Genomic DNA, 23,591 nt, shown 5'->3' on the forward strand with positions numbered 1-23,591 from the left:
CGTTATAGCTTAATCTTACTGTCATTCATTTCCAAAATTATAAGCAAACATCCGACTTTTTTTTTTTTTTTTTTTAAGTGGCCCAACGTGCGTTTTAGGTGACCCCAGGCCACCGGGCCACCGTTGGTGTCGAGCCCTGTATGTATTTGTATATGTAGTTGTATATTATGATATGTATGTCACACACTCACTGCTTCGCTAAACATACCATAAGACGTCAACCACAATATTTTCTGCGCCGGTGTTATCCAAACTGTATACGTAACAATGTCAACTACCAATGTAACTAGATTGTAATGCAATAGAGGACCCTTATATCAGAGAATATGCAGATCAACATCGAAATTCATCTTCCTTTTATTATGAACAGCATCGTATTTCTCACTCATAGTCTGCTTGTTTTATTTGTCTTTCTTCTTATCTCTGAAAGCGTATCTTATGACGTACGTAAAATCTCAAGTTGGAGTTCAGCCGTAGAACCAATGGCCTCTACTGATGGCTCCTCCATTTTCTCCCTAATAATTTTTCTTTCAAACTTGTTTCTACCTCGTTATTGTGTGTGTATGTGGTTTGTTTGTTTGTTTGTTTTTACACGTATACTGTAACCTAATGTAATGGCATTATTCTCATCTTGTTCTTTGTTTTAATGAGAACTGAAAATCAATGGTAAGCATATATAGGGACGTACCAATATGTTTGTATATATATATATCTAATATGTATATCGCCCCACTTTACTAACAATGGTTTTCTCTGGTAATTGACGCACTCACGAAGTGATTGACGCGTCCCCCCCCCCCCCCCCCAGCGAGATCATTGTACATGTAGCTCACCGACAATGAAACAATACTCTTCATGCTTGTTTAAGTGAACTGCTTCCTGCCCAAGCCAACTATGAGCACAGGGTATTCTTTTTCACTCTAAAATAATGAAGGAGCGAACTTTCAGCTCTTATCTAAGTCCTATTATCATCATGAAGTCATGCCGCCTTTTGGTGAGCTGTAATTCAGCTTTGCTGAACTGTTCAATGTCAACTGTTCAATGTCTGCAACACAGAAACCGAACAAGCCGGTAGAGCATTGTTGAGACTAATCCGCCCACGTGCGCTGATCAACGCGTCAATTGATCGCTCTTCCTATTGAATGCCCAGCTGGCTTAGCATGCGTAATGACCCAAACTAGTCGGCGGCATGTTTGTCTACATCATTGAAAGGGGGAAAACGAGGAGGGAGGGGTTGGGGGGGGGGGGGGGGGTTGCGGGGAAGGGGGAGAGTGTCCTTTTGACAGGATGTCTGCTTTATAACTGTATATATATATATATATATATATATATATATATATATATGTATGTATATACACACCTTCATCACGTCATTGTGAGATTGTTTACAGTATAAGGAAACATCAATGTTCTGTTTTGTTTTTTCTGAGTGTTAACTGAATTGCTTCACAGTTAAAGACAAGCGTATTGTATTGTTCCTTTTTCGGTACAGTTTTGTGCTCTCGCGCCTTTGCGTTGGTTAGAGTTGGCCAGAAAAGATAATTTCAACCACTTATACTTCTAGAACAGGCGACACCCTATTACGTGCGTGCTACGCATAGGTAGACTCCGGTTCGAATAGGTAGGCAACCGGTGTAGTTCTATGAATTCTAGTTTTCACGTCCACTATCAGATCCCAAAAGATGCAGTTAATTTTCCATGTGAAAATAATGTATTTCCACTATTCAGGTAAAACAATCACATCTATATGCAACTGATGGACATAGGCATATTGCCCTAAATCGACGTTAATAAGTACTGAATTGATCAGTGTCTGAGGAGTAGGCACACACACACACACACACACAAAAGATGGGCGTACATAATCGAGCAGGATTCGAAATTACGACATCCTGACCTTCTCAACGAAAGAATTTCATGAATTTGAATAATTACGCAGTTTACCAGCTGCCTGCTATAAAGGATTAGAACCAACACTTGCTGTCGGGCGGAAGGTTCGTTGATCTAGTGGAGATGACGCCTGTCATGAGATCGTCGGTTCAAATCCTGTTCGAGTTTATACACCCTCGATTATTTTTTATCGTGGCTTCTCTGAAACACTGATCAATTCAGTGCGTATTTACGTAGATGTATAGGGCAATTTGTCAATCAGTTGCAATGAGACATCCCGACGGCAGAATAAACCGACTTTGAATAAAATCTATGTTAATCAAGCAAGAATGAAATCATATCATCACGGAATAAATAGACATAAAATGTAGTAAACTTTCCCAGCATGCTGTTGGGATAAGAATGTTGTGGCAGCACACGGTTACTTTGTTACAATAAAGAAAATACATTGTATGCACAAATTGACCTAAAGCAGATCCGAACCTGTTGATGTTCTAACAATTTGATTCTTTCACTGAAACTTCATTGTCATGACAAGGTGTCCAATCTGTCAACTTGTTGACGGCATGTTATGTAAAGCGTATTATTCTTCCCCGATTTCTTACAGATAATTATATGTCAAGCCTCTTTCGTTTAACTTAACATGAAAACATATTGGATTCTCAGTGTAGTTTCTTTATATTGGTATCCATGATGACGTATTAAAGTGTTAACGTCTCTTAATCCAGCAATACAGTGATGCTGAAACTTTGAGCAATTTACATTTCAACGTTGCCAGATTTTCGACAAACCTCCACTGAAGTATTCTATGATACTGTTTTCACTCAATTAAAGGTTACATTTCGCTCCGGTTTTAAGTGTCCTCTAAAAGAGGAAATCCAGTCCCAATATAAGTTATTCTGACAGAAATAAAATCTTACGAGTTCAAAAGTAAAAATTTGACTGAAATTTTATGAAATTGTAAGACATTTTGAAGTATTGCTAATTTTGGCAAAAGGTGCTTGTACAGTGGGTATGAATATGAAAATGAGACAGCTAATCATGTCATACCCTTACAATTTTCCATTCATCGTGTACTAAAAAATAATGAACAAAATTTAGCGGTTTTTTTTTTTCATTGATGTCTGTAACATGATGTAATTCCTGGTTGAATAACTTCAAAATAGTGATCACTTAGATATACGAGGATTTGAGCCTCGGGCATAACTGCGTTTGAATGAAAACCGGGAAAGTTCAAAATTTTGTGTACAAACTACATGACTATAATTATGGTTGGTCCTTTTTTTTTTTTCTTTCCTTGTTCAAATGCACATAACTACTTAGTAGGTGTCCTGGCATGTATTTGTTTCTTTGTAATGACCTGCAAGTTGTACACTGTTTTGTATTTTGCCAAATAAAAATAATGAATGAATGGATGAATGAAGGATATACGCAAAATGAAAAATGAAAATATGGTGAGATGTGAAGGAATGACATGCTCACTTTTCCATTTGCCGTAAAATGGGCCAAAACTCAAAGTTCTTTGAGAGGAAGATGTCACCCAATGCTAGAAGACCTCATAAGTGAATAAACGTGACAATGTACCCTCAAATTGTCATCTGACACTCATGGCAACATAAAGTCATTATTGTGCCAATTTATGTATATCACGAATAAAAAACAAACTCAAACGCTCAGTACACACACACACACAAAACTGTAATGACCACTGCCCATCTTCGGGAAAAAAAGGAAAGATAGTAATGTCGATTGTGAGTATCAAAATAGACAAAAGAGAAAGAGAAAAACAAGAAAAAAAAAAAGACTATACACTGTAGCTGCAAATCATACAGAAACACCTCGGGAGACATCATTCTATCCTTTAGTGGTTTGCAATTAATTGCAACTTATGCTAAATCTCTATAAAACAGCCCCTCATAATAATGTCCATTTGATTTGTCAAGAGCATTGAAAGCACTGAATGTATTTACTTTCGAACGGAAAAGCAAACATCAGGCAATATGAAGATCAATAACGAAATTCATCTTCTCTTTATAATGAGCAGCATCGTATTTTTCACTCATAGTTTGCTTGTTTTATTTGTCTTTTTCTTATCTCTTTTAAAGCGTATCTTTTAAAGTGCGGAAAATCTCAAGTGGGAGTTCAACCGTAAAACCAATGGCCTCTTCTGGCTCATCCATTTTCTCCCAAAGAATTTTTCTTCATTTTTTTTTCCACCTCGTTCAATTGTGTGTGTGTGTGTGTGTGTGTGTGAGTGTGTGTGTTTACATGCATACTGTAACATAATGTAATGATAATATTCTCATCTAGTTCTTTGTTTTAAATGAGTGGCATTAAATGAGAAGCATATATTCCAATATAATATATATATATATGTATATATATACATATATATATATATATATATATATGTGGTAGCCCAACTTAACTAGAAATGTTTTGTTCGGGTGATTGACGCGTCCCCCCTCCCCCCCCCCCCCCCAACCTAGCGAGATAATGACAAGACAATGAAACAATACTCTTCATGCTTGTTAAGTGAACTGCGTCCCACCCAAGCCAACTTTGAACACAGGGTATTCTTTCTTATTCTAGAGTAATGAAGGAGCGAACGTTCGACTCTGATCTAAGTCCTTTTATCATCATGAGTTCATGCCGCCGTTTAGTGAGCTATAATTCAGCTTTGGTGAACTGTTCAATGTCTGGAACACAGAATCCGAACAAGCCGGCTGAGCATTGTTTAGATTAATCCACCCACGTGTGGTGATCAACGCGCCCCGGCACTCTTCCCATTGAATGGCCAGCTGGCTTAATAGCATGTATTGTCACCCAAACTAGTCGGCATCACATGAAAAGGGAGAAAAGCGGGGAGGGGTGCCTGAGTCCCCTTGAAATGACTTCACGTCAGCAATTAACGATGTCGATTTTTCGCCATTATCTTAAAACACAGCTCGCGCATCATTTTATAAAGACGTCCAATCAGAACGCGGCCCTTTCTGTGGCTGAAGAGGGCAAGAGTATATAAAGCGTCCCGGACATTAGACAAAGTTTATCATTGTTTTGATATTCTGCTTCGCATCAATTGGTCTTTTAGCGTTCATTCCGTTTTCGTTGATAGCATTCGGCATAGAAGAATGGGTCGAATGTCCGAGTCTGTTCGACAACGTGTAGTATACATGGCTACGCAGGGACTGAAGCCAGCAGAGATAGCGAGAGCGCTCCAGGCCGAAGATGTGACAGTGACTCGTGAGTCTGTCTCTCGCTTCCTGTCGAGATTTAAGAAGACCGGACGAATTCCATCCAAGCTACCGACACGCAAGTCGTCAAAGCTGGAGCCATTCCTAGAGCTAATCGACCAACTGTACGAAAACGACGACGAACTGACGGCAGTCGATCTTCAGCGTATCGTGAAGGATCTCGCCAAAGTCGAAGCATCCGTGTCAACTCTGAAGCGGTTGCGTCGACGACTGGGCTGGAGAAGTTGCAAGACGCGATACTGCCAGATGGTTCGCGTGGCGAATAGAGCGAAGAGACTGGACTTCTGCCGGGAGCTGCAGGCATCAAACGAATCCTTCGACGACGTCATCTTTACAGATGAATCGACGATTCAGCTGAACAGCAACGGGAGCATCTGCTTTACTAAGGAAGGTCGCGACCGTCCCATGAGGGCTACCCCAAAGCACCCCGGGAAACTTCACGTGTGGGCGGGGATATCGAGGCGTGGCCCGACCAATCTTCTCGTCTTCAGTGGCATCATGGACTCCGCCTTTTACGTCCAGAATATCCTGAACGACACGCTCCTCCCCTTCATCCGGGAGATATACCCTGATCACCATCGTCTGCAACAAGACAACGACCCCAAGCATTGCTCGAATCTCGCCAAACAGTGGTTCCTGGAAAATCGAGTGACTTGGTGGAAGACGCCTGCTGAGAGTCCCGATCTCAACCCTATCGAGATGGTGTGGCACCAGCTTAAGACCTTCCTGCGACGACGCGTGCATCCGACAACTCTGGGCGAACTCGCCGAAGGCATCAAGCGGTTCTGGGTGCAAGAGATGACGACACCACTGTGTAACCGGTACATCGACCATCTGTACAAAGTCATCCCTGTCGTGATCGAGCGCGAGGGCAAAGCGTCTGGCCACTAAGGACTCTCTTCGATCTTCGACCACTCCCACCACTGAAGTTTTATATTTCAGACTTTGTGACATTGCATGATCGCATGTGTATTTTTTGTTTTATGAAAATGTTTGTAAATGATGTTTTATTCATGGCGTCGAATCATGGCAATGCTTCCGATGTACAATCTCTGTTGAATTACAGATTAAAAATGTACACATCTGAACTGAGACAGAAAAAGTGCCTACTGGTCGATTATTTGAGTTTGATCACGGTTTACAAGAGATTGTTACAATACGAGTGTGCTTGTGTGTGTGCTTGAGTGTGTGTTTGTGTGTGTGCTTGAGTATGTGCTTGTGTGTGTGCTTTTGTTTGTATTTCGCCAATATATTTTCATAATTAAATGAGGTTGGAAATAAGAGCGAGTAAGATATAAACTAACATGTGTCTTTCTTTCTTTCTTTCTTTGTTATATTTCTTTCTTTTTCTTTCTGATATTATGTGTTTCTTTCTTTCTAATATTATGTGTCTTTCTTTCTTTCTTTCTTTGTTATATTTCTTTCTGATATTATGTGTTTTCTTTCTTTCTTTCTTTCTAATATTATGTGTCTTTCTTTCTTTCTTTCTTTCTTATATTATGTCTTTCTTTTTATGTTATATCTTTCTTTCTTTTCATCTTATATCAAACAAACACTACATCGTTGTGCTATAGAAACACTGCGTACATGTCTTAACTAACGTTGCCCTCGTGATAAGTCAACCTGCAAAAAAAAAAAAAAAAATAAATAAATAAATAAATAAATAAATAAATCGTAAAAAAAGTGAAAGCCAACGCAAAAACATGAACGTTCGGAAACGCACACACACACAACTTAGTATAACATAGACGCAAATGCCAAAGGAATGTTGTATATGTGTAGTAGTATTTCTGGGACGTGATCCCCAATGGTATTAAAATATCAAACATCATGAGATAAGGAAAAATGTTTGTAGGGAAAACCTGGTTATTGGCAAGCATTAAAATATCTTGCCAAATGCTTGGAGAGATCCACCGAACATAAAGATAACAACTAAGTAAAACGAAGCGATAAACAACTTTTAAACACTTATTTGAGGAAATCCTAACGCATATTGCGATCCAACACCAACACTCATCGCTATCGAAGAAAGTTCGTCTGTATTCCATTACAATGTGTGTCAAAATATGTTTTGCGGTGACAAAGGCGAGAGATATATGTTGACAGTAAGAGAAGCAGAAGAAACTGTCTGCCGTTTTCTGTTCGCGGTAATGCCGTACAAATCGTACAAATCGTTTTCAGATTAACGTTTTTCTTTAATCAGAATTTAATGCTGCAAATGTTTGCATTAACGAACCCTATCGCACTTTCGGAAAGAAAACAATTAGTCTCATTTAGTTGCCTTGAATATTCTACGTTCCGTATGTGTTTTTCTTTTTTTTTTTTTGAATTATCACTCGCTTTCCTACTAAGAAATAAACGATGTCAACTAAGAAACTTATCGTCTTGCTTTGAATACAAAATTCGTTGGTCCAAAAGTTCGTTTATCCTTGTATAAACCAAGGCTCCATATTCCAAAGTTCCGGCGAACGAAATTAATCACACCTATATGGAATCACAAACATTCTTGCATTTTCGGCCGGATATGAGTCATGTGTGTGTGCTTGTGTTTGTATTTCGCCAATAATTTTATAATTAAATGAGGTTGGAAATAACAGCAAGTAATATATAACATAACATGTGTCTTTCTTTCTTTCCTTCTTTCTTTCTTTCTTTCTTATGTTTCTTTCTTTTTCTTTCTTATGTTATGTGTCTTTCTTTCTTTCTTTCTTATATCATGTGTCTTTCTTTTTATATTTATATTATATATTTCTTTCTTTTCATCTTATATGAAGCGAAAACTATACATCGTTGTGCTATAGAAACACTGCGTACATGTCTTAACTAAGGCAAAAAAAAAAAAAAATTGTTGTATTGGCGTAACCCGCCCGACCCTAAAAATTTGGCCGACCCTATGTTTTTTTTTTGCTATCGATATCAAGTATCTTCTTGACTGCGATCGCGATCGCAAAAACCCGGAAGTGGAAACGGCTCTGGGGATATCGGATGTACGAGAGAGAGATCTCGCTAGCGCCTCGCATAGCCTCGCTTGATCAGTACTACGTCATCTGTTTCCAACACGGACGCGTATTATATCGAGATTTATACAGTGTATACTTAGCATTCAGACTGCAATGCATTGTGCACAGTTTTGCCATAGGTTTCTTGTGTGGAGAACTTACACGAATCTGTATATGTGGGACTGTAATAGAGATCGCCGTGTGCGATGAAAAGATCGTACATATGGGTCAATTTGCATCAATCTTATCTAGTCTAAATAGTAAAATATGAAGTGAAAACATTCAGGATAGGGATTTCAACATCTTTAAATTCTGTGAAGGGGTATAATTCGAGTAATATCGGCCTCATAAATGATTTGTAGAATAGATGAACACAGCACATACGGTGCAGCAGTTGTACCTGTTACTGAGCACGATTTACGAGTGTACACGTAAAATGCAGGTAGCAAAAAAAACAAAACAAAACAAAAAAAAAATCTGCCCGACCGCCCCTATTTGAAAATCTCATGTTACGCCAATACATTTTTTTTTTTTTTTTTGGGGGGGGGGGGGGGGCTAATGTTGCCCTTGTGATAAGTCAACCTACTAAAAAAAAATAATAATAAATAAATCGTAATAAAGTGAAAGCCAACGCAAAAACATGAACGTTCGGAAACACTGCACAAACACACACACACACACACACACACATGCACACACAACTTAGTATAACATAGACGCAAATGCCAAAGGAATGCTGTATATGTGTAGTAGTATTTCTGGGACGTGATCCCCAATGGTATTAAAATATCAAACATCATGAGATAAGGAAAAATGTTTGTAGGGAAAACCTGATTATTGGCAAGCATTAAAATATCTTGCCAAATGCTTGGAGAGATCCACCGAACATAAAGATAACAACTAAGTAAAACAAAGCGATAAACAACTTTCAAACACTTATTTGAGGAAATCCTAATGCATATTGCGATCCAACACCAACACTCATCGCTATTGAAGAAAGTTCGTCTGTATTCCATTACAATGTGTGTCAAAATATGTTTAGTGGTGACAAAGGCGAGAGATATATGTTGACAGTAAAGCAGAAACACTGTCTGCCGTTTTCTGTTCGCGGTAATGCCGTACCTGCAGGTAAGTCGAGTAGTGACCATGCACAGAACTCTACACACATACATCTGTGGTGGTGACTCGCTGCATGTGCGCAGCATGCTACACGTGTACACACGGTTACATAGACTCGACGTATTACAGGTAGAATTGAAAAAAGTCAGTAACACGCAGTCCAGAGTATTTAAAAACACCAACTTTACCAAGAAAACACCTGCGATGGCAAGGCGACAGACTTAGGGAAGGGGAGGGGCAGATGAGAAAGAGACTACACTGTCAAAGTAACCGCGCGTACTGGCGCATTTGTGGAGGCCATAAACTCTCTCACACGGAAAGGATGTTTAATCAAGGAGGTATACCTCCTTGGTTTAGTTAAAGATACCTCAAGTCGAATCCCCAGGGTAGGGCGAAGGCCCAGCCAGGATAACAAACGTTATGATTCTTTATTTCTGTCATTCATCTTGCGTCAAATAAGGCTATTTCTCCCCCTTTCTTATCTGAAAATGTATGTACTAACCAATAAAAATAAAGTAAACGATAACTTATTTGCCTTCTTCTCCATTTTGTAGGGATTGTGAGTCGTCCGCCCATTGTTCGATTGAAGAAAGGAGAAAAATGTTTAGTACTGTTATAAGTTTCTCTGAAAACTTCTTATTCTGAAGGTTCTTTAAGCCATTAAAGAATAAAGTTAATCTGAAAACGAATGACAAATGGTTTTCATAGTAACGAATTCTTTTTTTTTCTCTCTCTTCAGAATTTAAAGCTGCAAATGTTTGCATTAACGAACCCTATTGCATTTTCTGAAAGAAAACAATCTTAATCGGCACAGGGATTTTGCGCGTTTCGAATCCGACACAAATCATCACAATACGAAAAAAAAATCTTCAGGGAATTACAAATACCTTGCAGCGTAACGAAGAAATAGATTTGCGTGTTCCAGAATATTATTTTCACATCAGCAAACATTACGTGGGTACTATGAAAATGCCCCCCCCCCCAAAAAAAACAAAACAACAACAACAAACAAAAACAACCAACCAACAAACAAACAAACAAACAAACAAACATACATACTAAGATATCTTAGTTTCATTTAGTTGCCTTGACATATTCTACGTTCCGTCTGTGTGTGTGTGTTGTTTTTTTTTTATTATTACTTGCTTTCCTATACTACGAAATAAACGATGTCAAACTAAGAAACTTATTGTCTTGCTTTGAATATAAATTTCTTTGGTCCAAATGTTCGTTTATCCTTGTATAATCCAAGGCTCCATATTCCAATGTTCCGACAACGAAATTAATCACACGTATGGAATCACAAACATTCTTGCATTTTCGGCCGGATTATGAATCATGACATCATTTGACTTTTACGAAATCTACATGTGGTGTTTAGAGAAATCTTGTTTTTTAGAATATTTCATTTTCGTATTTTCATAGCGAACCTTAGGTTGGTAAAACGAATATGACACCCCCCCCCCAAAAAAAAAAAAAAACACAAAAAAAACACACACACAAACAAACAAAACAAAAACAAAAACAAAAACAAAGAACAGGTAATGTCACGCGCAACTGCTGAAGAAAGAAAATATATTGACCGACCAAATTTACGGAACAAATCCTTTTATCTTTTTTTTCCCCTATTTTTGGCGCTTAATTTTCTTTTTGTACGTATACTTGGTCGTATGTGCACGCAATGTTGGTAAAACCATTTTGTTTTTGGTCGGCATTCTACAATATTAATTCCTTCTTTTACGGCAAAAAAAAATCAACACATTGACTCACCAACATAACAAATTTTACAACTATGAAGAAAAAAAAAGACAATATTTTTGTACTCTGGTATATAAGAGACAAATTGTGAGCAGAGGATTCCATCATTCGATTTCCCTCTCCCTGTCCACTCTCACTCGTACTCGGCTCACCCTACTCTCTCCCCTTTCCCCACCCTCGTCCCGATCACAAGAGTGATTAAAAAACTTGTAAACAAACAAACAAACAAAAAAACCCAGCAAAATACATGTACCAGCAAATGCTATTAATAGGTCTCGTGTTAAAAGTTGCGGAAAGTTGATTGAAGCAACGATAGCGGACAATAATGTCGATATTTGAATATAATATTATGCACAAGCGGATGACGTCCGCGAGTCTACACGTATTTCACTTCGTAATGAGCAACGATCGTGTCTGAGTGATGGTTAAGTTGACAAGTAGGCCAACACTAGTTTAGCAACTGCAGGCCTCGAAATAGGATTTTGGAGGGGCAAGGTCATTTAGAAAAGGGCACTTTTCCAAGAAGGCCCAGAGGGCCACAAGGCCACATTGGAAAGGGCATGTTTGGTGTTTGTGAAATAAAGAAAGAAGAAAAACAAACCGAGAAAAACAAACAAACACACACACACACACACACACAAAGTGCAACACACATCAAAAACCTCTTTCCTACAGCTGTAACACACTCCCGATCTCCGCGTTTCTATTATCAGGTGAAACGACATTTTTTTTAAAAACAGGAATAAAACAACAGTAGGTAACTAGGTATTGATTGAAACTCGACACCCTTTCAGGCCAGCCAGGCCAGGCTGCCATGAAACTTCAAACACATTCCGACAGCTGGCTGGCAAAACCACAAGGCAAAGGAATTTGCGTGCGCGTGTAGATTGCCATGATTAGTCTGTGACAGACAGTTCATGACCTCAAAAAATGCGCCAGTACGCGCGGTTTCTTCTGTTGATTGGTCTCTCTCTCTCTCCACCCCTCCCCATTCCCCAGTCTGGCACACCTTGGCATCGTGGGATTTTTCTTTTTTCTTGGTGAACTTGGTGTTCACTCTTTACTACTCTATCTGAATACTGAGTATGCGCTGCCTAGCCTAGTACATACTCGCGGCCGCTGCGCTGCGGAGGCAGTCGGGACGGTAAAAGCCGGTCGGGCGTATGTACGTACACGTCGTCTCGTACCTTGGAAAGATACTTTGAGTTTGAATCAGATACATCGGGACGCGAGTGAACTGAAGGTATGATATTTGAGATCAGGAAAGTTGTTCAAGCTTATTAAAGAGACTTTGAGAAAGGGCATATCATACGTCATAAATAATAACTTTCATTCTAAAAGGGCACCACGGCCCCAAGAAAAAGGGCACATTTTTTTTTTTTTGTTTTTTGGCCGTAACTTTGATCAAAAAACAAAAGGCATTGCGGCCAACGAGAGGGGCACCGACGGCCATGGCCGTCGGTGGCCGTCGGTTAATTCGAGGCCTGAACTGATATCATGGATTGTTTGAATAATTAATCCGGGGACTCATGTCCGTTGGTTTATGAAATATCAGACGATGTCTATAGGGTTTACAGAATCAGTGATACGCGGACGATGTGGAAATTGATAAACGCACAATGTCGATGTTTGAATAATTTGCGCAACAGCGGACGGGTTCATCTAATACAATAAATATCGGACAATGTTAAGGGTTTATCAAATCAATGACTCGCAGACGATGTCGAAGACTAATTATATTTGTGATAAGAAAACGATATCGATGTTTGATTATCTTACGCAACAACGGACAACGTTCGCAGGTCGAGCAACAATGTACGAGCGATGTTTAGAATGGGGGCCTAAAACTGAAGTAGAGATCAGCGTCAGAAAATTGATGAACTATATGTAAGCGGATTTCTTTAATTAATAGCTACATACGTAGGGGATGATTTCATAGAGTATTACATAAATAAAGACGATATGGAAGGTTGGTGGAAGGAATAATCAAATGTTGATTTCACTATTAAATAAGCAGACGATGTCAATGTTTTAACATTTACGCAGTAGCGGATGACGTCCGCAAGTCGATTTATACAGCTCGTTAAGGATCCTCAGCGATGATTTAGTTGCTAAAGGTGTGATTTCACGGAGCACGCGAACGATTTCGAACGATTTGCGAATTAAAGGATGCGAATGACAAAATGCAACATTCGGAAAAGTTTTTCTCCGAATGTGTTCCGACAATTAAGCCGAAAACTATTCTTGCACAATTTGTGCGGAAGTTCCCACGACGGATGTGCGAATGTCGTGTGTATCATTGCTTAAGTACAGCGTATTTACGTACACGAAGAACACGCGACGGAAATGCGAAAAAAAAAAATCACAAACAAAAAACAAAACAAAAAAAAAACGAAAAACAAAACTATAATCATGGGAGAAAATGTACCCAAGGAGAGGTGGAAGCTCTCTTTGAGTTTAAGTTTTTTTTTTCCTGTACTTCTCCTTTCTTTTTCTCTCTTTATACTATTTTGTGTGTCCCAACAGTTTTTTTTTTCTAGGACCTTTCTCCACTAGTAAAGCATTTGATTTTTTTTTTCTTCAAGTTACTTCAAAACATAATCTCTAGTGTTAAATATAATTTTGGCGTACTTCAGATTCTGCGATTCTTTTTAAATCAAACATTTCTTTCTCTTTGCTAGTCTTTAATTTCTTTTCTACTACAGGTGTACGTAGTTAGAGATTGTTTGATGTTTAGATGTATGCTCCGATTTTGATTTGGAGTAAACGTGGGTCATACATCCCCCAAACATGCACTTAACGTTCGCGAGAATGTCTCAAAAGGTACACGAACAGTTTGCGAATCTAATTACGTCGTAAAATGGTAGGAAAAACATCGCAGATTTCGCGTAACATACGCGAGACATTCTCCAAAGTTACGGAGTCTGTTTGGGGTTTCACCAGGGAGGTCCCTCCTCCCTGGTTACCGGTTTCATGAACATTATTTGCAAACATCTCGCGTGTCTTGCGAAGGTCTTGCGCATAATAATTATGACGAGGCTTTAAAGACCCTTTCGAGAACAATATTCACGAGCAAATCACAATCAAGTGTGCGGAAAAGGTTCGCAAAATATTTCAAACTTTTTTTGAAATTCTCGCGTAAGTAAAAACGACGTTCGCGACGATGCTTCCGAACCCTCACGTTCGTTCGGCGGTCTTTTGCAGACTAAAATACGAATGCTGGATTTTGCCATTCGCGTCCTTTGCTAGTCGTTCGCGTGCTCCGTGAAATCACACCCTAAGTAGCAACTAACACTCGTATAATTCATTCTGGGGCTCGTGTCTGCGTGTTCATCAAATCAGGGCTATACCTAGCGGACGATGTCAAAGTTGTGAATGATAATCAGTGATTCCTCTTCTCCGATCCAATGTAGAAGAGTGAGGAAAATTGATCGGAGACCAATGTCGGATGATTATTACGAATTACAAATAAAATTTCGATATTATTAGTTTAGACAAGCGGGCAATGTCCATGTTTTCATGTAAGCAACATTGGACATCTACGAGTATTAATGATACATACTCGCAATCTATCCGCGGGTTGAAACCACGGAGATTTGATTCTAAATATACATCCAATGCTGCCATACGAGCGCCTGGAGCGCTCGGGCAAATGCGGGTGTTCAGACGAGCATGAAGGTGCGGGCGATTTGCTTCGTCTATCCGCGTCCACACACCCGCGTATAACCTAGTACGCCCGGACGAAAGGGCTTCCCGCATTTGCCCTAGGGGCTTTCGTGACGTTTCCCGCGGTCGGCACTGTAGTTCGGAGAGTTTGGTAAGTTTTTTTTTCATGCAGTGTATAACTAGTATCATTCTTATTTGCTAGTAAGTTGAAAATTCACACTTTCTTTGCCACTTCATATTTTGTCTGGTCCCCCAATCGCGAATTTAACCACTCGCGAAAATGTGTGACAGCGACAATTCGCGAAAATTTATGTACGCGAAAATTATAGCGTATACAGTATCTCACAGAAGAAAACAAAAATCTGCATCCTCATCGTAACCAAAATTATACCATCCCTTTAACCTTGACTGTACCACTTTCAAACATGCACAAACATCATCATTTTCCTTGTGTGGTTATTCAGGGAAAAGTAGAAGCTGCTATGTGTACATTATTTCACAGTAGAGATGTCTTTGTTATAGCCTGTTCTTCACATCTTTGAACAATTGCATGTTTCACATTACTCCCCTAATGGTCTCATCAATCCAGTCATCCCGTCACTTGGGACGATAATTTATCATATCCATACAATATTTCTTGCAGACAATTGCCTCTTTTCTGTCTTGCATCATCAACTAACCACTGAATGGGGAAATCATCTTAATTCATATGCTATCATCATGTAACTCCTCTTTGCCATGCGTCTTGAATTCATCTTGGATTGTTTGAAATTACCTCCTTTTGTCCTTGTGGGTGTAGAAAAAAGATATCAACTTACATGGCTTTATTGTGAGGTGCAAATATGTTACGTAATCAACTTGTCCCTATTTCCTAAAACTTGTTATCAATAACAAGTTTTCATAGTTATAAGCTACTGAAATCCTTGCAGCTGATTGGCTGAGAGCAAATTTGTCATAGAGAAGTGGCAGTTGTTACTGTTAACAAGTTTTATGAAATGGGACCCCTATGGTGCTCTCGTAATTGTCATAATTGGGAGGAATTTATCTGCCAATTTGACTCTATTGTCTCCTCATCTTTCTATCATTGAGTCACAGGCATGTCTGACCTGTGAGTCCCCTTCATTCATTTTTTTTTTTTTTTTAAGTTTCTTTGCCGTTTGTTTACCAACTGAGTGATCTTACAAACTGATTAGAACAAGCATTGGATTGGCTGTTTGAATGTGGTCACTGAATAAATAGGGTTCCATGTAGCGCTGATTTGAGGTAAGAAGAAAAACAAAGAAGATGATTAACAGTGTGTGTGCACTCTGTCGTAATCACCCAGAGGCCTGGTTTAACCCTGGTGAGACTAGCACCTCTCGATATGCCATAGATTTTGCACACAAAACAGGTGGCCGCTGGTAGTAAGAGGGTTACTCAATCCATCCAGGTCCCAGTGTAGCGTGATGTCTTGATGATTTTAATGTTCTCTGAGTGTTGGCATTGATTAGTGACAGTCAGCACACTGACTGGTCACACGCATTTTTTGTCTGGTTCACACGACCGATCATAGTGAGTTAATGATCTCCATCTCATTATATATATTTGACCTTGTTTGACGGCAGATTATGTCTGATTCATCCCGGCGTATGAGTCGAGGTCGGCTTTCATCCAATCCACTCTAATGCCATCAAGTTATGAAGTAATGATTCCCCCTTCCAGTGATATATAAAAATTGATTTAAAAATTGAGAGTGTTTTAGGGGGGGGGGGGGTGGAAGGGATAGTGATGGTGGAGTAGGATAACTTCTAGGACCATTTCTATATTCATAGTCATATTCCGTGGCAGATGAATACCAAAGAAACAATGACCAATTCTGCCATGCTGGTATTATGGTAAAGAGCTATGTGGGAATGAATGAGTAGTTTGTCTGTTTTCCATACAGTGCATCCATTAAAAGTCCTCTGAACTAAAATAAGAGATGAATAAATGGAATGAAATGGGAAGAGTTGTTTGCACCATGGCCACTTTTGCCAATTTTAAGCTCTTATTGTTAATGCCAGGGCATCGGACTTATTGCAGACAGCTCATGTTCCATGCAGATAATCATGGCATTATCATTAATTTAGCGATGGCGATAAGTGGATGGGGAGCTTCAACTAGTAGGATTTAATTCATACTGATTGGATGAAAGAAGTGTGCACTCTTCCAACAGCCTGAATGGAATTCATCACAGAACCCCCTATCCCCCACCCCCACCCCCCACCCCCCCACCCCCCCCCCACTCCGGAGTGATGTCCTCCCACTCAAAGCTCTTTTGCAGACATGCATACAATGCTCCTGAGATTGAAATGTTAATTCGATATGATTCCATGAGATTTGATTCCATGTAACTTGATCATCGTTTGGGTATCTGCATTTTTTTTCTCTGTGGAAATATCCTTTCATACATAATTAAAAGAAGAAGAAGAAGATGCGAAGTATAAAATTTGAGTCATCAATAACCCATTGAAAATATCAACTCATCAATATATATTTTTGAACACCATTATGATCATGTCTTGTTCAAATACAAAAAGAGATGGGAATATAAAGACTTTTAAATGGGAGGAGAGAAATAGAGCCTTTTTGAAATCAAAAGACAGAAAAGAGTGCATTCTTTTATCAAACAGTATAACTTGGTGTTGGTGGCAGCCTCTTAAAACAGAAACATGCAAAGATGATGAAGTCTAAAAGCATGTCCACACTTAGCATTATCTCAGACAAAGAGTGGTATCCCTGTATCAATATGATTTGAAGAACTAGCGGAAATGTCCTGCACTCATCGTCGGGATGGGATGATTACTAAATATACCGGTGAAAATGGACTCTCTCGAGTAAGTCTATATATAGGGACACTTATCACTCTGAGTGGCTTTCATTAAATGCCAAATGTCATGTACCCTGATATTCAGAATGGGAAATTCACAGGTTTTTTTTAATAGGGAAAGGGGGTTTACCTCATGCAGTCTCCATGGAAACAGGATGGCATCCCATGGCAATGCCGGACGAAGGGTCATTAGACCTCCCCTTCTGCTGGGTACATTATTTGGTTTCCATGGGAATCACATGGGTGTCGGTCACATTTACTGAGGTAGGAAATACCTACCAGTATTGCTCTTGGCTTTGCTGGGCTGTGCAGACATACAGTAGATAAGGAAGCACCCCCATATAGCATTGGAAAGTTGTGGTGTACAGTAACAAGATCACTGCTTCTCACATCCAAAAATAAATTATTATGATTATGATGATGATAAAATTAATATTTATAGTGGAAACAACAAGAATGTCAACAACAATGATAAAATGAAAATATTGATGATGATGGTGATGATGATGATGATGATGATAATGATAATGATAAGACTTTAAGTAGAAAATGTTAATATCAGAATTTTTTTCTTTCCCTTTAAGCTTGGTTTTCATTCAGTAATCATCACTGCTTCCGGGCCATCACTAGATGGTGATGCAATTCCAAAAATCCTTCTTTTCTGAAATCTTCTCCTTTTTTGTGGCTTATATTTTAATACAGTTCAGCAATTAATTGATAATAGCAATGTTGCCAGTAATGAGGCTTGACTGCCTTGGAAATAAATGAGCTTTATTATACCTTAACCCATTGAAGACTATTCCCGAGTATAGTTGGGTAGGTGTCTATGGGAAATGCGTGTTACAGCAAAATCTGTTCGTCGTCAGCGGGTTAAAATACAGAGATCCACTAAACTGCCAAGCTGTTACTATTACAACATGACATTCATGGTCACAATATAACATATCTCCCCAGAAGTGACCTTGACTTCGAGCTACTGGAAAATTCAAAGGCCTATTTGATTTGTAGAGATTTAGGAAAAAAATCAACAGGCAGTTTTAATTTCTTCGTTCTCTACTTGTCAATACGGTGTTTATTGTTTCCAGATTCATGGTGTTTTCAGGCCAATTTCCATTTCCTGATGTCTTGTTAATCTGGTTGAACTAAGCGGTCTTTGTTCGGAGTGCTCATGAATATTCAAGTGGAAAGTGGCACAATTTATTGAAAAGCTTGGAACCTTTTGATTGATGACACGGTGAGATGTGGAATCATTCCAAATGTCCTTTAGTTTGTTTAACCCCCCAAAAGTGCCTCCGTTGAATTATTCATATCTATTTGATATTAGGATAGATACATTACAATGGACTTTCATCCGACAAGTGTCAATCTGATGGTTTGTTTTGTAACTGTCAGCCTTACTTTACATATTGATCACTGAGAACAAATGTATTTTTTAAAATGTTCATTTTAGTGCATTTCCGTTGTTCTACTCACAAAATTTGAATCCTATCAGAAAGATGGACGTAACATCTTAGATTCATTGTGAATGTAGTTGCATGATCAAAATTCTCTTGATTCACACAATGAAATCAATCCATGTCAGTATTAAACTAGTGACAGTAAATACAAGCCTAAAACTTTTCTCGACCTCAAGTGATGCATGAGATCTAAAGCACTGTCCAGAATTACACATCAGAGGTCATTAGGAAATAATACCGGGCTCCACATCATTTATGGAAAGATGGGGGGGTTGTTATAAAGTTGGAGAATTCTCGGTATCGCTAATACCTGGGTGCCTTGCAGAGAGCATCACTTTAGATGCATTATGGGATAGCTCCAGGGGCAAACTTTGACCTGGTTTTTGCTGCATATGGACTCAGGTCATGTTCCACCCTCATCCAGGGGTATCTGGTATTTTTTGCTGAAGATTTCTTAGCTTTTCATCTTCTGACCAGCACGATGAAGCCTTGCAGTAGTAAACCGTAACTGCAGTGACTGCAAATCAGTAAAATTTAGAAGTTTTAAACTTTTTTTTTAAAGCTTAATTCTAACGGAACAAAATAGCAACGAAAGAAGAGCAGATGAAAATTGCATTGAATCGCAGGAGAAACTACGTAGATATATCGCTACAGCGACTGATATGCCTCCGCCATAATGCATGGTTCTCCTAATAGGTCTATAGTACAATGTCTTGACAATGTGTGATGACAGTTTCACACAATTGGCAAAATATTAAAATGACAGGTTTGCCACAAATGTGCTGAATGTTCACTTTCCTAGAACTAGGTTCAATTGGATGAATGATTAAAATGTCAGAGTGCAGGTATTTGGGGAACTAATGATTTTTACTTGACTTTTGACCCTTTTATAAGTTTATGCATTGAGTAATTTCAAAGGTATTGAGAAAAAGTATAATTTCAGTATCAAATGGGAAAATAGCATTATCTAAACCTGGCCTTTGACCTTTGACCTTTGACCTCACAGTTCCAAAGAGGATCACTATTAGGTTGAACATGCATAAATATGTAAGTTTCATGATGATACCTTGAGTTACTTTTGAGATATGGAGGAAAAAGTGCAATTCAGCACTTTCACTTGACCTTTGACCTTTTGACCTTTGACCTTTTGGTAAGAAACTTCCCACAGAATATATATTTGGTAATACATGCGTACATCAAGTTAAAAAAACCCAAACCTTCAGGCATTGCAGAAATATAAGGAAAGTAGTGATATTTTGAGGAGTTGACCTTGACCTTTGACCCATGACCTTTGAACCATGACCCCCAAATTCCCTAGATAATCACTGCCCATTGGAACAAGCATATATACTAAGTTCCATGAAGATACCTTGAACCATTTGCGAGATATGGAGAAAAACATGAATTTTCAACCTTTTTTTTCACAAAATAACCTGTGACCTTTGACCTTTGACCCCGTAACCCTAAAATCCAAACAAAGTATCATCCCCCCAGGATATACCCTCATACCAAGTTTGATGCAAAACCACCTCACGGTTCTTGAGATATCGACAAAAACAAAACGGGACGGACGGACGGACGGACGGACGACCTGAAAACATAATGCCTCCGGCCACTTCATTGGCGGAGGCATAATGAGACACATGCAAACAGATCTGAAGCAACAGTGCTCCCAAGGAATCCCACAGTGCATCTGTGACAGGGCTCTGCAGCATGTGCAGAAGTTTTTTGGGGCACCGGCGATACCGACAATTAGAGATCATGTTTGATGCGAAACAGCTCAAAAATGGTTCTGAAGCTTTTAGATACAACCCATTTGGAGCGCTTGTCCAGGAAACTTGGCGGTTGGCCAGAGGAAATTTCTCAGCCATCGAGATGAAACTCTACCCGCATCTGCCTGATTAATGGACGTACTCTGATACAAATTACACTGCAGTGTCTGCAAAATTCAGTGTTTACCTGCTGAAACTAAACAGTTTGAGGGACGTGTTCTAATGGGGATTGGTATCACGGTCTGTGTTTCATTTGTGAGTGGCATTTATCCTAATTAGTGGCATTGGTATATTTTGACAAACAAACTCGGATTTTTTTTTTCTCTCTCATCAGAGATGCACCAAGTGGCATTCACAGCTCCATCTAACAGATTGCTGCATGCCGAAAATAAATTGTAGGATGATGACAAGAAAACATATAGGATGCATGTTTTTTGTTGTTGTTTTTTTTAAATCTTTGTGGGATATTCACCTGTTGTCCTGTTATATTATGGATGGTACTTGTGGCAGCTTTTACTTTATTCCGCCCCCCCCCCAAAAAAAAAAAAAAAAAAATGATGAGACTTATGTGGCCCTTGAACATCAATATTGTTGAGTGATTTGTATGATACATAAGGTTATCCAGAGCATGAATTATTTCATATTTGTGGATCTCTTGCTATATTTGTCAATCAACAAAATGTAGGCATTTGACCAGTAAGATTTAAAAAGAAATGAACAGGATTCTGAAGTCTCATTCTGTTTGGTATTAGGAGATGATTTCTTGGTGCATGGGTAACAATGTTTTTGAATATGTCCTGTGGATGTCCTGATATAACTCTTTTTTTTTCCCAGCTGCACTGTCAGAATGCCACTGTTGTGAATTTCTACCTCATTTTCATTCCTGTTTACAAGCAAATTTCGTGGTATTTGATGTGTTGTATATGATCTTAGAATTGGTGCAAATCACAAATCGTGACAGCATGTCTTTGAGTTAAAGTGCAATCATTTTCTCATTTGCCCGTCACTTGAAATGAAGAGAGCTAATCTCCAAGAGATGGAAGTATTTGCGTGTGACAGGTACGACTTTAAGAGTAATCTTCCAGACAATGACTCCTACTCCTCTAATATCATCTCTGGCTGTGAGATATTGACTAATTTCCCCTCTCCTTCTTCTTCTTCTTCTTCTGATTTATTTGATTCCTCCAAACCAGCATCTACTGGGACTACGCAGTCACAGTCAACGTAGAGGATATTGTCTACCTGCACTGTCATCAACAGCGTAAGTGAGATAAATGCCATCCCATCCCTCACCAATGAAATGCTGCTCAGTGATTGGTCTACATGGCATCATGTGACCAAACATGACATTGCTACGATGTTGATGATGTTCAATGACAAACATACTGTGATGTAATATTCATGGTATAGTGCACTTTACCATGAATATTGCATCATAGACGTGTTCAGTTAATGGTTTTTGTATCAATAGTACCAGTGTATGTGAAATTGCTGTTGGTATTGGTCTCATAGACCACTGTATATAATCACATCCACCACAGTACACTGATTGTCTGCAGTGCAATCTAACAATTTTGTGTGAACAATTTTACTGTTTGGTTTTTTTTTCTAAGATTCATTAGAATGATGTAAAACAAATATATCGTGCACTGTTTGAGCCAACAGTGAAATTATGGATCCCTTGTTGACAGAAATTGTACTATTTTCTTCAAGAGCTGTGCTGTTCATAAAATAGAGGTATTCATGCTGATACGGAATCAATGATTTCAGTGAGAGTCTCGCAGTGCATGGTATATTTGTTTAATAGCCCTAGGTGAAAGGCACTATTTAAGAATGTTTCCAGTCTTAAAAATCTGAGCCACATGGTTTTACACATCCTACTCCTGTCTCTGGTATCGTTGAAATAGGAGGGAAGGGAATAAACACTAAATGCACAAAAAAAGAGGAATATTTGTTTGTAACTGACGTACCATTCGTAATGTTCCTTTTATGGAGAAATAAGTGAAATAAGTGTTAATTAAACCATTCAGAACACAGTTCACTAGCATGGTGATATTTGTGACTGCCAGGCTCAAAATCCACAAAAGTAGGCCATTTGAATTTCCACTTGACTGCATATTTCAAATAGGTATGCTCTAAGCTGTAAGATATTGCGTAACTTGTTAGAATTGGGCCATCCTAACCCATTCAAAATGTGATTGAAATAGAAAAAGAGTTAATAGGAGGTGCACTTTCATAGAAAAGGGAGAAAATAGGATTTAAAGATTACAGTCACCTAGGAATGCTGTGCAGAAGTATGTTCTATTTCCTGGTAAAAGCAGCGCCTGTCCAAAAACATACGGTCCAGTTTGACCCTAGGTAGAGAAAAGATTCGTCCAGGTATTAAAGGCAGACTTCAAAAATTTGAGTCAGTCAACCCAAATGACATACTTGCAGAATCCTAATCTGTGATTTTCTGTGGGTTTTGAACTGGGCAATCATATTTACAAGTTCATAGATCTCTTGATAGTGAAAGGATAATTCTTCAACATTTGTGGGCTGGAATTTTTTTTTTCGCCCACTTGATCATCATTCAGCTCAAGTCAGTAAAGTTTGACAATGGCTAACCACAGTATTAACCCCTTGTGTGCTTTGAGTGTGGATTGCTACAGAAAAAACCATAAAGTTGTACACACTGTCCAAAGTCCCCGGCACAGAGGGGATTAAACATTGTCTTCAAAGCATGGCATGGTTTATAGCAGAAGACCTGTATGGCTTGATATTTGCAGAAGTTGTATGTATGTGTACGTCAATCATCTCTCTCTGGAATTGGGATATGTTTCAGGGAA

The 23,591-nt window shown here is 38.9% G+C and overlaps 1 protein-coding gene across 1 annotated transcript in view; it reads left to right on the forward strand.

The window, feature by feature from the left end:
• Positions 1–23,591, forward strand: part of LOC140227667 (small G protein signaling modulator 1-like) — a 169,734-nt gene that overhangs the window by 123,633 nt on the left and 22,510 nt on the right. Inside the window, exon 11 of the mRNA XM_072308083.1 lies at positions 21,957–22,024. Coding sequence (XP_072164184.1) covers positions 21,957–22,024 — 68 coding nt within the window. The remainder of the gene's footprint in view (positions 1–21,956; positions 22,025–23,591) is intronic.

The sequence above is a fragment of the Diadema setosum genome, chromosome 4, assembly GCF_964275005.1.
Source record: "Diadema setosum chromosome 4, eeDiaSeto1, whole genome shotgun sequence".
NCBI classification, from domain to species: Eukaryota; Metazoa; Echinodermata; class Echinoidea; order Diadematoida; family Diadematidae; genus Diadema; species Diadema setosum.